The 12,672-nt window shown below is 37.1% G+C and overlaps 1 protein-coding gene across 2 annotated transcripts in view; it reads left to right on the top strand.

The window, feature by feature from the left end:
• Positions 1–12,672, top strand: part of ITGA2 (integrin subunit alpha 2) — a 95,440-nt gene that overhangs the window by 60,728 nt on the left and 22,040 nt on the right. For both annotated transcript variants that reach the window (XM_010974368.3, XM_064480567.1), the window contains exons 13-19: positions 50–193; positions 1,998–2,201; positions 2,907–3,043; positions 4,275–4,414; positions 7,566–7,717; positions 9,901–10,011; positions 10,594–10,676. In XM_010974368.3, the coding sequence (XP_010972670.2) occupies positions 50–193; positions 1,998–2,201; positions 2,907–3,043; positions 4,275–4,414; positions 7,566–7,717; positions 9,901–10,011; positions 10,594–10,676 (971 nt within the window). The remainder of the gene's footprint in view (positions 1–49; positions 194–1,997; positions 2,202–2,906; positions 3,044–4,274; positions 4,415–7,565; positions 7,718–9,900; positions 10,012–10,593; positions 10,677–12,672) is intronic.

The following is a 12,672-nucleotide window of genomic DNA, read 5'->3' on the forward strand; positions in this document are numbered from 1 at the left end:
CATATTAGGAGTATAGGAATCCTAAGGTTGATATGCTTTATTACTCCAGATTGGCTCCTATTTTGGTAGTGTGCTGTGTTCCGTCGATGTGGATAAAGACACCATTACAGATGTGCTCTTGGTAGGTGCGCCAATGTTCATGAATGACCTAAAGAAAGAGGAGGGAAGAGTCTACCTGTATACCATCACAGAGGTAAAAAAAAAAAAATTATTAAACTGACTTAGTTTGATTTTTCTCTAGTATTGGTAAATAAAAGTTAATCTGCATTTTTGCAGAATAAAGAAAACATATTATCATTGGATGATAATTTTCATATATAGTATGGTTTATATTTCATCATTTTGAAGATGTCACCAATAAGTTATAGTTTTAAAAATCACATTGAAAAGCATAACCAAGAGCTTAGTGCACGGCAGTTTTCCGTGAGAGGTCCTTGAATATGTGTTCTCTTTACAAATAAAGTCGTTATAAATGCACATCACTTTTTGAAATACATACACACGCACACACACAAACATCTGTGTATTTCCCAAGCATCTCATTCAGTTACTCTTCTTTGCTATAAAGAGATAAAAGGGCAAAACTATCTTGTTAACATTTTACAGTGTTAAGGACAGATTACCAGGCACTCTGAAAATCTCCATATAATCCTGAATGCTTTCTACATTAGTTTGTCAGGAAATTCCATTGCTTAGTGTAACATGTAGGTATACATCCAACTCTTGGAAATCCCTATTCTTATACATAAAACATAGCATACTCTAACATGGAAAAGCAGTTTTTCCAACTTGTAGACTGAACTCTAAATCCACACACATAAGGGTAGTGAATGCAGTGAAACCTAAAAACCAAAATTAAAGGCACAGGTTGATGGAGAAAATGAGATGACTGGATAAGAAAAGGATGGAAAAAGAGAAGCTGATATTCACATGGTAAATATTATATTTAGCTACTATGATGTTTTATCTACCTTATTTATTTAAATTAATGTAAAAATTAGCTCTCGAACAGAAGCAATTAAAACAATTTTAAAGCTTATAAAGAATGTGTAATTGAGTAATAAGAGAAGTGCATATCTACTAGTTTGAAAATTAAAGAAATCTCCAGTTTCTTGTCAGAAACTGATTTATCATTAATTGTTGAAGGTGAGGTCTTCCAGTATTTCACCTGCCTCAGTAACAGACTGGTTTCAGTAAGACTGTTACAGAGGAGAAAGAATCCACACTGACCCGGTTTCATGGTTGAGGAGCATTGCTTTCTTGTGAAGTCATGAAATATTTCCATTCTTGATTTCAAAATCTGAAAGAAAAAAACAACAACTGTATCTTTCACAAGAAAAGGTCTTTTCTTTGGCAGATTTATTTAGTGTTTTTTATAATAGGATATTAACAATCTCATTTTTCACTTCCTATACTGTTATAAATACTACCATTCAATGGTTTTTAAGTAAAGGACTAAATTAAGATACTGTATTTTATTTTGTCTCCACCTTAATTTCATATAAAAGATTAGATTTTTACCAGAAAATTTTTAAATTAAAAAATTTGGAAACAGGTGAAGACCCTAATATTGAGGAAAGCAAGACAAAGAAATAGATACTTTTATGTAGGTTGTGCAGCCACAGTGAAGAGAATTGCCTCTTTCTACCTTGGTTTATGAGCAGACAGCCTGTGACTTTATTTGCAAAAAAATTTTTTTATGTAATTCTCACCATAGAGAGCTTTGAATACTAGGTTTAAAATCCTATCTATTTTTAACAGTTTGCAGATTGGTCTGAACATCATTTGCCATGAATTTGAATTATGAAAGTTGCATGGTTTGCTTTAACCGTCCCTTTTTTGAGGGGGAGGGGGGTAATTAGGTTTACTTATTTATTTATTTGTTTAGAGGAGGTACTGGGAATTGAACCCAGGACCTTGTGAATGCTAAGCAAGCACCCTACCACTTAAGCTATATCCTCCCCCCTTTTAACCGTCCCTTCTACCCCCTTTGCAAGGGCGTTTTGAATTCACACCTATTTCTAGACGGCCCCGAGGGTGTTGAAAATGCTCGGTTTGGTTCGGCGATTGCAGCTCTTTCTGACATCAACATGGATGGCTTTAATGACGTGATCGTTGGCTCACCTCTGGAAAATCAGAACGCCGGAGCAGTGTACATCTACAATGGTCGTAAGGGCACCATTCGCATGAGGTATTCCCAGGTAATCCGTAGGTTCGTGGTGATGTCTTTACGTGGCAGTATCGTCATGTTAGAGGTGGAGAGTATTGGGCAGACCTCCCAGGCCACCCCTCTTATCTTATAACATCACTCACTCACTTCAACAGCTATTGAGTGAGCCCCTACTGGGTGTCAAGACTCCGGGGATGCTGTCAAGAACAGGACAGAATTGTGCTCTTCATGGATCTTACCTTCTCATGAAAGAGACCAAGGGAAAATAATATAAATAAGATAAAGTATCATAGGTAGCAGTAAATGATAAGGAATTTTAAAAAATACTGAAATAGGGAATAATTTTTCAGGGCTAGGAGTTGTCAGGTATTTGAGAGGGTGCCCAAGAAGGCCTCATTGAGAAGGCAGCTTTTGAGTAAAGACTGGAAGGAAGTCAGCGTGGAGAGGAATCTGGACCCAAACTTGCCCCCGCTCCCCACCAGTCCACTGATCTTCCACTGCCTGGTGCTGCTTTATTGTTTTATGGGAGATTCATGCTGTTTCTTGGATGAAAATGTGGCTGCAAGAATGATAGTCAGATCCGGTCAGATATGACTGGAAAAAAGTCAATGGAATTCTGTCGAGAATAAAACCATGTGGGAAATGGCTGTCTACTGGGCGGAGAGGATGGTGCCTTTTTTCATTTTCTCTTTCAGTCGTTGTGCACTACAATTTCATCTCACACTTGCTCTTTTAGAAAATCTTGGGATCTGATGGAGCCTTTAGGAGCCATCTCCAGTACTTCGGGAGATCCCTGGATGGCTATGGAGATTTAAATGGGGATTCCATCACCGATGTGTCCATTGGTGCCTTTGGACAGGTCGTTCAGCTCTGGTGAGTCAGGGAGAGCCAGACACGAGCTAAAGAAAAACTGCCCTGCTAAGTAGAACAGATTGCTGTGCTGGGCTTGTTGAAATGTCACGTGTTATATAAGACTCTAGGACATTTACGTGTCATAGTTTGCATAGAGGAAGGAATATGTTTTTCCTGATGGGAGGGAAAAATACCTGCTTAACATTAGAATCAAGTTTCTCTTCTTTATATGGTGAGCAGAAAAAGTGCATTGAAAAGACAAAGCCCTTGAAATGGTTTTCAGGATATTTCTGTATATTATCTTCTGAACAGCTTTACCTCAGCTCTCAGAAAAGAATCCGCATGAGAATGCTCTAAAAATATTGAACACTCAGACCACACAAGTAAAGAGCAACTTTTCATGTGGTCAAAAGGTATCTTTTCAAATTATTAGTCATAAACAAGAGCCATTATTTAGGGTTAGCTGACCTCTCATTGACCTCAGAAGGGGTTTAAGAGCAGGGGGAATAATAAAGGATTCAATGTGAGTCAAGGACAAAAATAAATGTATTAGGCTGGTGAGGGAATAGAATCAGAAAGAAACTGAGAGTTCAAGCGAGAGTCCCCAGGAAAATACAGTTCAGTTATCCATTCATGTCTGTTGAAAAATGTGCTTTACATAACCCAGATACATCAAGGACAGAAAAAGTTACATACTGATGCTGTGTTGTTTCTGAGCTTAACAAAGCTATTTACAACATCCCCTTGTGCTTCCAAAGGATGAAATGCATTGGTTTTTAGTGCATTATTTTAATGAAAACTTCATATGGAAAAAAGTAAAACTCAAGGGTAATATTTAAGAAAATATATTTACTGAATAAAATCAGTTAAAATCAGTTGGGAGTAGCATTAGAAAAATAGAAGATGTGATTCCATAATTATATGGCTGATTTCTAAACAATTCTGTGAGAAATCACACCTTTCGGTGAACATCACCCTGTAGCCATCTTGGCAGGCTTCATGCTTGGTAGGCTACAGCCTTCTATGTTACAACATTCCTTTTTATGGTAGTCCATGGTGGCCAAATTTTTTTCTTTGAAGGTGGATGTGATTCTTCTAAAAAGTCAAGACACGGAGTCAAATCAATTTATTGACAGGATCAGTCACGTTAGGTTAATGCCATTTTGTGGTCACATTCCTATAAGGGTCTAAGACTGCTTTTTCTGGATAACTTCCTAAGAATAATTTTTTAAAAAACGTTTATGTTTTTCAGGTCACAGAGTATTGCTGATGTATCTGTAGATGCTTCATTCACACCTGAAAAAATCACTTTGCTCAACAAGAATGCTGAGATAAACCTCAAACTCTGCTTCAGTGCAAAGTTTAGACCCACTAAACAAAACAGCCAAGTGGGTGAGTAGACCTGAAATAGTCTGTACAAGATATAGGTTTGCTTATAGAGTTTTAGTCCTGAATACAACCTACACTTTGGATTTGGAGACCAAAAGAAATAAAGGTCTTGCAGACATTTAAATTGCCACATATCTGAAGTGCCTGAGAATGGTTAATTAGGCATGGAAGGTTTATTTAGATCTTCCTTCATCATCTTTAGAAGGTAACATTCTGCTGCAGAAAGTCATAATTTCAATGATATAATCATGGACTCTCCCAATCTGTCCTTCAAATTTCTGTTATCCACAGCTTCCTAACTTAAAACCTCGGGCACATGCAAATGACACTGAACTATAGCTCATCTTCAGTGACTACACTGTGTGTTGGCTGTGCCATGATCTAGACAGAGTGTGTTCAGTACAAGTATCAAATGTTCTTATTCTTGAAAATTTAATAAGCATGAAATGAGAGGAGATATAAAACTAGAAATATTTAAAAATGTTTTTATTGAAATGTAGTCAGTTTACAATGCTGTGTCAATTTCTGGTGTACAGCATAATAGTTCAGTCATAACAATATATAATGTGACCAGTGTTTTAAATTTTCTAAATAACCTAGGGAAGTGAGTAAAAGTCTGAAACACGTCCTATCAGCAGGAGGGGGTAAGGAAGACTGTAAGCAGATGTCAGTAGGAACTGTCATCCTCTCTCTGGACGGGTCCAGTCACCTTTCAGGACCTGGGTGAGGTCCTGCGTCTTCTCTGAGGTCGTATCTAACCACCCACCTCACCTCCATCTCACCCGCCCCAGCTGTCTCAGTACCCTCCATGTGCAGCAATTGAATTAGCACTTGACCTCGCACTACCTTCTTTCATTTACTACTGTTTCATGGGCCCAAAGCCCCCTCCATCAGATTCTGACTCTAAATTTTAGAAACCTGTATTTCCTATAGCTGTTTCATTATGTGGAGGACAAATGACCTGCCTCTATGTTTTTTCCCTTTCAGTTAGTTTATTTGTCATGATTTATACAAAGAAATAAAAAGGTTAAGAACACAAAGATAGATTCGCATCTCAGCACGCTTACCATGTTTCCTACTTTTCATTCATCTGACATTTTTCCTTCCAGGTGTTCAAACATTGACTCGACTCTTTGTAGCACATGTCACAGACCTCCTGGTAGCACAGCCATCTGTAGTCATAATAGTTGGGTCAAAAACCATTACTATAATAACATGAAGTGGCTACATGGAACAGACAGCTCGGTGATCCTCAGTAACAATACTGTATTCTACATTTGAACACTGTTAAGAGAGTAGATTGTGAACATTCTTGCCACCAAAAAAAAAAAAAAAAAAAGTCACTTTGTGAAGTGATGGGTGTGTTAACTCGCCTTATTGCAGTGATTACTTTGCAGTATAGAGAATCACTATGTTGTGTACCTTAAACATACACAGTGTTACGTGTCAGTGATATCTCAATAAAGCCAGAGGAAAAAACATTAAACATGAAAAATTAATTTGGAAAATCTCTGAGTTGGCAGAAATGACTATCCAGTCACCTCCCCTAGCCCTGAAGTGTGAATGTGTCTCATGTATCTTCCTTCCAATTTTTGACTGTACTTCACTTCTGTTGCCTCCCACTCGAAGGCCTTCTGTTGTCAGGGGATGTCATTCCCTTCCGCTCACTGTTTAGGGTCTCTTGCTGTTGGGCATCATCTTTCCCTTTGGATCCTTTGTCTTGATGCCTTGGCCCCACTCAAGCATGATTGTTCACCATTTAGAGATGCCTGGCAGTGATGGTATGCAAGACATGGCCCCCATCTTCCCTTTTTTGAGAAGTGCCTTTATGAAGTACATGGTCTCCATTGTTTATTGCATCAGGTGCACACTCCAGTGTAAAGTTAGTAACAAAAACAATTATTATATTGCCTGTGTGACTGTGTCATTTTTTTCAAGGTGCTTGAAAAACATGGAAGAGTGTTACCATGTGTACTTTGTCCTAAGTGTAATCACTTCCCCGCCATGACTTATCCTGTGCATTATTTCTCCAGTTATTTTGTTATTGATTCTCTAATATTTTCTTTGTTAACCTCAATAAGTCACTAGAGCAAGAAAAATTATATATCATCTCTAATAGATATTTTAAAGGTAACACATAGAATGTTTTTGGAAGTATGATCAACCTTTAAAATATGGGAAGTAATAAAATAAGACAGAGTAATCCCAAACAAGGCAGTCAATACTCTTAACAGTATCATATCTTCTTTCTCAATGTGGACACGTAGCCAGCAGACTTTACTGAAGGTTCTGACAGTTTGTGTATTGGCCACTGACATCAGTTTTTATCACATTTGTTTCTCATTTCCATTTCTGTAGGTTAGTATCATTATCTCTGTTTTATAAGGGGGGAAATAGAGGTTCAAAAAAGTTAAGCAAATTGCCTAAAGTTCTTAAATGGTGGAATTCGGATTCAAACCAAGTCTGTCTGATTCAAAACTTGTTACTGCAAAGTTACATGCCTTTCCCCAGGTAAGCATCTGGAATATGCCAGGCACCAAACATGTTCCCTTAGAGTATCTAAATTAATCCTCAAATGACAGTTAATCCTCAAAACTGCAGAGAAACAGCAGGAACATGGAGTCTGATTTCAAAACTACCCAAATTGTATTCCTGACTATGCCCTAGCTGTGTGAACTGAGGTGACTTTTTTTACCTCTATTATTCCATTCATTATCTGAAAAATAGGATAATAATATCCGCATTCCAGGTTTACTGTAAAACTTGTATAAGATAACATATAAGAAGGTGTTCAATTGTAGGCACTCAGTGCCTTTCCACATCACCATGTTATGGACAATGAAACTGATATTTGAGGAAGTAATCAGACCAGCTTCATTCAGTAGATTTCCCGGCAACAAGTCTACTTTTCTTTCCACTGCGTCAAGCTACGTTTCTTTGAATCACATTTCTTTGTATGCAGTCACATACATCACACCAGAGCTAGAATTACAAATGTCACAGGCTCTCCATGGTTCCCACTCCATCCCTGGGAAGACTTTTTCTTGTCTTCTTGAAGGCAGAGACTTCCCCCAACAAGACACAGTAAAACAGGAATGCTTTTTCCTGAAAAGTTTGTCATAACATTTCTTTGTATTTTTTTTTTTCATTATAGCCATTGTATATAACATCACACTTGATGCAGACCAGTATTCATCCAGAGTAACCTCCAGGGGGTTATTTAAAGAAAATAATGAAAGGTATTTGCAGAAGACCATGGTCGTAAATCAAGCACAGACTTGCTCTGAGTACATCATCCACATACAGGTGGGGCCTGAGTCACCCCTTTTCATCCCGTTTCTTCTTAAAGACTAATGAAGGCTGAAACCCTGAAATGGAAGCTTATGAGTTAGAAAACGCTTATCCTTCTAATTAATGCTTTTTTTGTCTATGAACGGGAAGTGTATTTCCTTTATGCTAATACGTATGAGTACATTCTATTATTATGTAGATTAGTTGCATTAAATTTTATTTGGGATTGCCAGTAAAAAGGCTAAAAATAAGATTCCTAAAGCAATCAAACAGCACTTTTTAAGATGTTTAACAGGAAGAACTTTTAGTTGACAGTAAATTTTACTCTGACATTTTCCCATCAGGAGAAACTTTATTCGTTTTTAAGCTACTGAAAAGGACAATTCTAATTGTCATTTCCATTACTGGATTTAAATTGATGTAGGTGAAGGATGGTAGATTATGAGGTAAACATTATTTGCTCATATCTTATGCCGTTAATTACTACAGTTCACGAGGATTTTCAAAATCTCTCGAGTAGGAAAAATGCTTTTCAGGACAAAACTTCTAAAAGAAAATTTATTTTCTAAATTATATGAATATTTCCCCCTAGAAACCATGTAATGGTATCTGAAAGTGTAATTCACTCAGGAAACCATTTTTAAAGAGCTGTTAAAGAACTTTCCTAGAATGTGGTTCTCAGAGTTTAAGATGCATAGGAATTGCCAAGGAAACTTTTGTAAAATAGATATTCTAAGTCCCCACCACCAGAAAGGTTTGGGTTTGAAGGTTCAAGGAATGTGCAGGACCCCAATACTTCTGATGTAGATGGATGTACAGAAATCACATCTCAAGAAACGCTTACCGTAAGAGTTGGAAAAACAAAGTTAATAGTGAGATGAAAAATCAGTTGAGTTATTTAATTTATTATTCAAGCTGAAGGTTTCTTGTTTGAAGGCCTGGACTTTTTTCATTGTTAATGTGCCAATTATATAAATTCTTTAAAGGAATAAAAGCCAGATTCCATTCTCTCCTAACCTTGTGCTAAGTGGTTGATCAAATTAAACATGCAATCCATTGTAGGGGAATGCATGCAACCAGGCTGTGTGTGTGTGTGTGTATGTGTGTGTGTCCGTCCGTCCGTCCGTCCGTCCTGCTCTTTCTCATGTGTACTTGCAAAGTTTTCACAAGGTGTGTGCTATTATGGTCAGCTAAGAGGTAGTATTCCAGTTAACACACCATGTTTGATACCCATACCAAAGTCCATCCTATGTTCCAACCCTGCAGCCAGCCAAGGACACATTTCTTTGCAGTCAGGAAGCCATCCTGATGATCAGAAAGATACCACTTCTAGGAAAAGGCAAATTCCACTTTTAGGGTTTACCATTTGTACAGGTATCATTCTTTCTTGAAGAAGAATGCTAGATGACATTTGCAACCCTGATTTGGCATTTGTATAATTTTCAATAGACAGGAAATCTCAAAAACAAGAAGTGGGCCATGACTCCTAGAACACTGCAAGTCCTCCACCCTCTCTACTAAAGACAGAAGCGATGTTGTACTTGAGCTGGATGGCGTTGGTTTTAATGACTGCTGAGTGATCTGTGCACCATCTTCTATGTGCAAAGTGCAGTGCAGCTTCTGACAGTCAGCTAGACCAGAGGCTGAAGAGCTTGGTTTCAGGGGTGTTTTGTAGTGTAGAGTTAGGTTCTGACTAAGGAAAGAGAGTCCCCTTGTCCATTCCTGACAGCCAACCCTGGGCACTTTCCATTCTAGGTCATAATATTCTCTTGCAGAGATTTGGGCAGGACATCGAAGGACTCCTTAGGTCTTGGCAATAGGAATTAGAGTAACATAGCCAACAACCCAAGAGCTGGATACTGACATAGGGATCTTTTGAGCATTTAAAACTGGACATCTCATCTAAATATTTATTAAATAGTCGTGTATCAAGAAGGAGATTACTGATGAGCTTAACTAAGAGTTGCTGCTTCTGATTTTTACTGAACTCAAGTTTTTAAATCTCTTAGCAGCAGAGAGGCTAAGAGTAGAATTAGGACAGAAGAGAAGAAGCAAGAGTCTTAAAAATTCAAAACAGGGCTATTCTGCATAATTGAGAATGGACTGTTTTCTTTAATTGTGAACATGTGTGTGCTCATTTTTCTTGTTTTGAAACTGCTGTGCCCTCATAACCTGACTCTGTGCCTGTGTGTATTTAGAAGCCCTCTGATGTTGTCAACTCTTTGTATCTGTGTGTGAACATCAGTCTGGAAAACCCTGGCACCAGCCCTGCCCTTGAAGCCTACTCTGAGACAGCCAAAGCCTTCAGTGTAAGTGTGGTTTGCCCTTCCTGGAATTCAGACTGGCTAACAAAGTTTCACAGTCACTGCAGTAGTGTTTGAAAGATACTCAGGACATAGCCTTTACACTGTTAATTTTCTAAGTGAAATGCAGTTACTTGTATGTCAAGTTCACCAGCATGTAAGTTCCATGAAGGCAGGGATTCCTGTCTTCCTTGTTCTCTACTCTATTCCCAGCACCTTGAGCAGTGCTTGGCCCACCATAGGTGCTCAGTAAATATTTTTTGAAGAAATAAGCAACAATGAAGCAAACATCTTGTGCTCACCACCCCCTTAAAAATAATAAAATGGTACCAATACCTATGAAATTCTCTATCACTCCCCACCCCATCATACCCACTTTTATCTTGTGCCACCAGGCAAATCATCATCTTGAATTTTGCATTTATTGGTGCTTTTCTTTCTGATGTTGCTAAACATGTATTCCTAAAACATTGTTTATTTTTACATGGTTTTGAACTTGATGTAAATGGAATAATACTACATATGTTCTTCCATAATTTGCTTTTTTAACTCAAGAGCACGTTTTGGGATTGTTTTTCCTTTTTGTAGATTCCTTTCTATAAAGACTGTGGAGATGATGGAGTTTGTATCTCTGATCTAGTTCTAGATGTTCAACAGCTGCCAGCCGCTCAGTAAGTTTTACTTTAATGTTCAGTGTAAAAGACATGTTAGGTTACTTTATTCAAATAAATGTTTATGGAGATTTTTTTTTCCTACAAAAGAAACATCCATAACTACTAAAGACCTTTAAAATCTAAATTTCAAAATATCTAGGAATGAACTTAACCAAGGAGGTGAAAGACCTATACTCCGAAAACTATAAAACATTGATGAAAGAATTTGAAAGTGATCCAAAGGAATGGAAAGATATACCATACTCTTGGACTGGAAGAATTAATATTGTTAAAATGGCCATACTACCCAAAACAATTTACAGATTTAATGCAATTCCTATCAAAATACCCATGCCATTTTTCACAGAACTAAAACAAATAACCATAAAATTTATTTGAACCAAAAAAAGACCCCCAAATTGTCAAGGCAATCTTAAGAAAAAAAGAACAAAGCTAGATGTATCATGCTCCCTGGCTTCAGACTATACTACAAAGCTACAGTAATCAAAACAGCATGGTACTGGCACAAAAAGAGACATATAGATCAATGCAACAGAATAGAGAGCCCAGAAATAAACCCACACACTTATGGTCAATTAATCTACAACAAAGGAGGCAAGAATACACAATGGAGAAAAGACAATCTCTTCATAAGTGATACTGGGAAAGCTGGACAGCTACATGTAAAAGAATAAATTTAGAACATTTCCTCATTACTATACATAAAAATAAACACAAAATGGATTAAAGAGCTAAATGTAAGACCTGAAACCATAAAACTCCTAGAAGAGAACTTAGGCAGATTTTGATACAAATCACAACAGTATTTTTTTTTTTCTTTTTTCTTTTTGGCTCTGATCTCCTAAAGCAAAATAAATAAAAGCAAAAATAAACAAATGGGACCTAATCAAATTTGAAAGCTCTTGCCTAGCAAAGAAAACCATTGACAAAACAAAGAGACAACCCACTAAAAACCCACTGAATGGGAGAAAATAATTGTAAATGATTTGACCAATAAGGGGTTAATATCCAAAATATATAAACAGTTCATACAACTCAACATCAAAAAAAAAAAAAAAGCCCAGTTTAAAAAATGGAGAATGTCATTCTAAGTGAAGTAAGCCAGAAAGAGAAAGAAAAATACCATATGAGATTGCTCATATGTGGAATCTAAAAAACAAAAACAAAAACAAACAAACAAACAAACAAAAACAAAGCGTAAATACAGGACAGAAATAGACTCACAGACAGAGAATACAGACTTGTGGTTACCAGGGGGGTGGAGGGTGGGAAGGGATAGACTGGGATTTCAAAATTGTAGAATAGATAAACAAGATTACACTGTATAGCACAGGGAAATATACACAAAATGTTATGATAACTCACAGAGAAAAAAATGTGACAATGAGTGTGTATATGTCCATGAATGACTGAAAAATTGTGCTGAACACTGGAATTTGACACAACATTGTAAAATGATTATAAATCAATAAAAAATGTTAAAAAAAAAAAAGCCCAGTTTAAAAAATGTGCAGAAAATCTCAACAGATATTTTTCCAAAGAAGACATAGAGAAGGCCAACAGGCAAATAAAAAGTTGGTCAACACTGCTAATCATCTGGAAAATGCAAGTCAAAACCACAATGAGATCTCACCTCACACCTGTCAGAATGGCTATCATCAAAAAGAACACAAATAACAAATGGTGGCCAGGAATGTGGAGAAAAGGGAAACTTGCATACTGTGGTGAGAATGTAAATTGGTGCAGCCACTGTGGAAAAGAGTATGGAGGTTTCTCAAAGAACTAAAAATAGAACTACCATTTGATCTAGCAATTCTACTGCTGGATACATGTCCAAAGAAAACAAAAACACGAATTCGAAAAGACACATGCACCCCAAAGTTCATAGCAGCATTATTTACAGTAGCCAACATATAGAAGCAATCTAAGTGTCCATCAACAGATGAATGGATAAATATGACACATATTTATACATACATACGTACACACACAC

Source organism: Camelus dromedarius, chromosome 3 (genome assembly GCF_036321535.1).
Source record: "Camelus dromedarius isolate mCamDro1 chromosome 3, mCamDro1.pat, whole genome shotgun sequence".
In the NCBI taxonomy this organism is placed as follows: Eukaryota; Metazoa; Chordata; class Mammalia; order Artiodactyla; family Camelidae; genus Camelus; species Camelus dromedarius.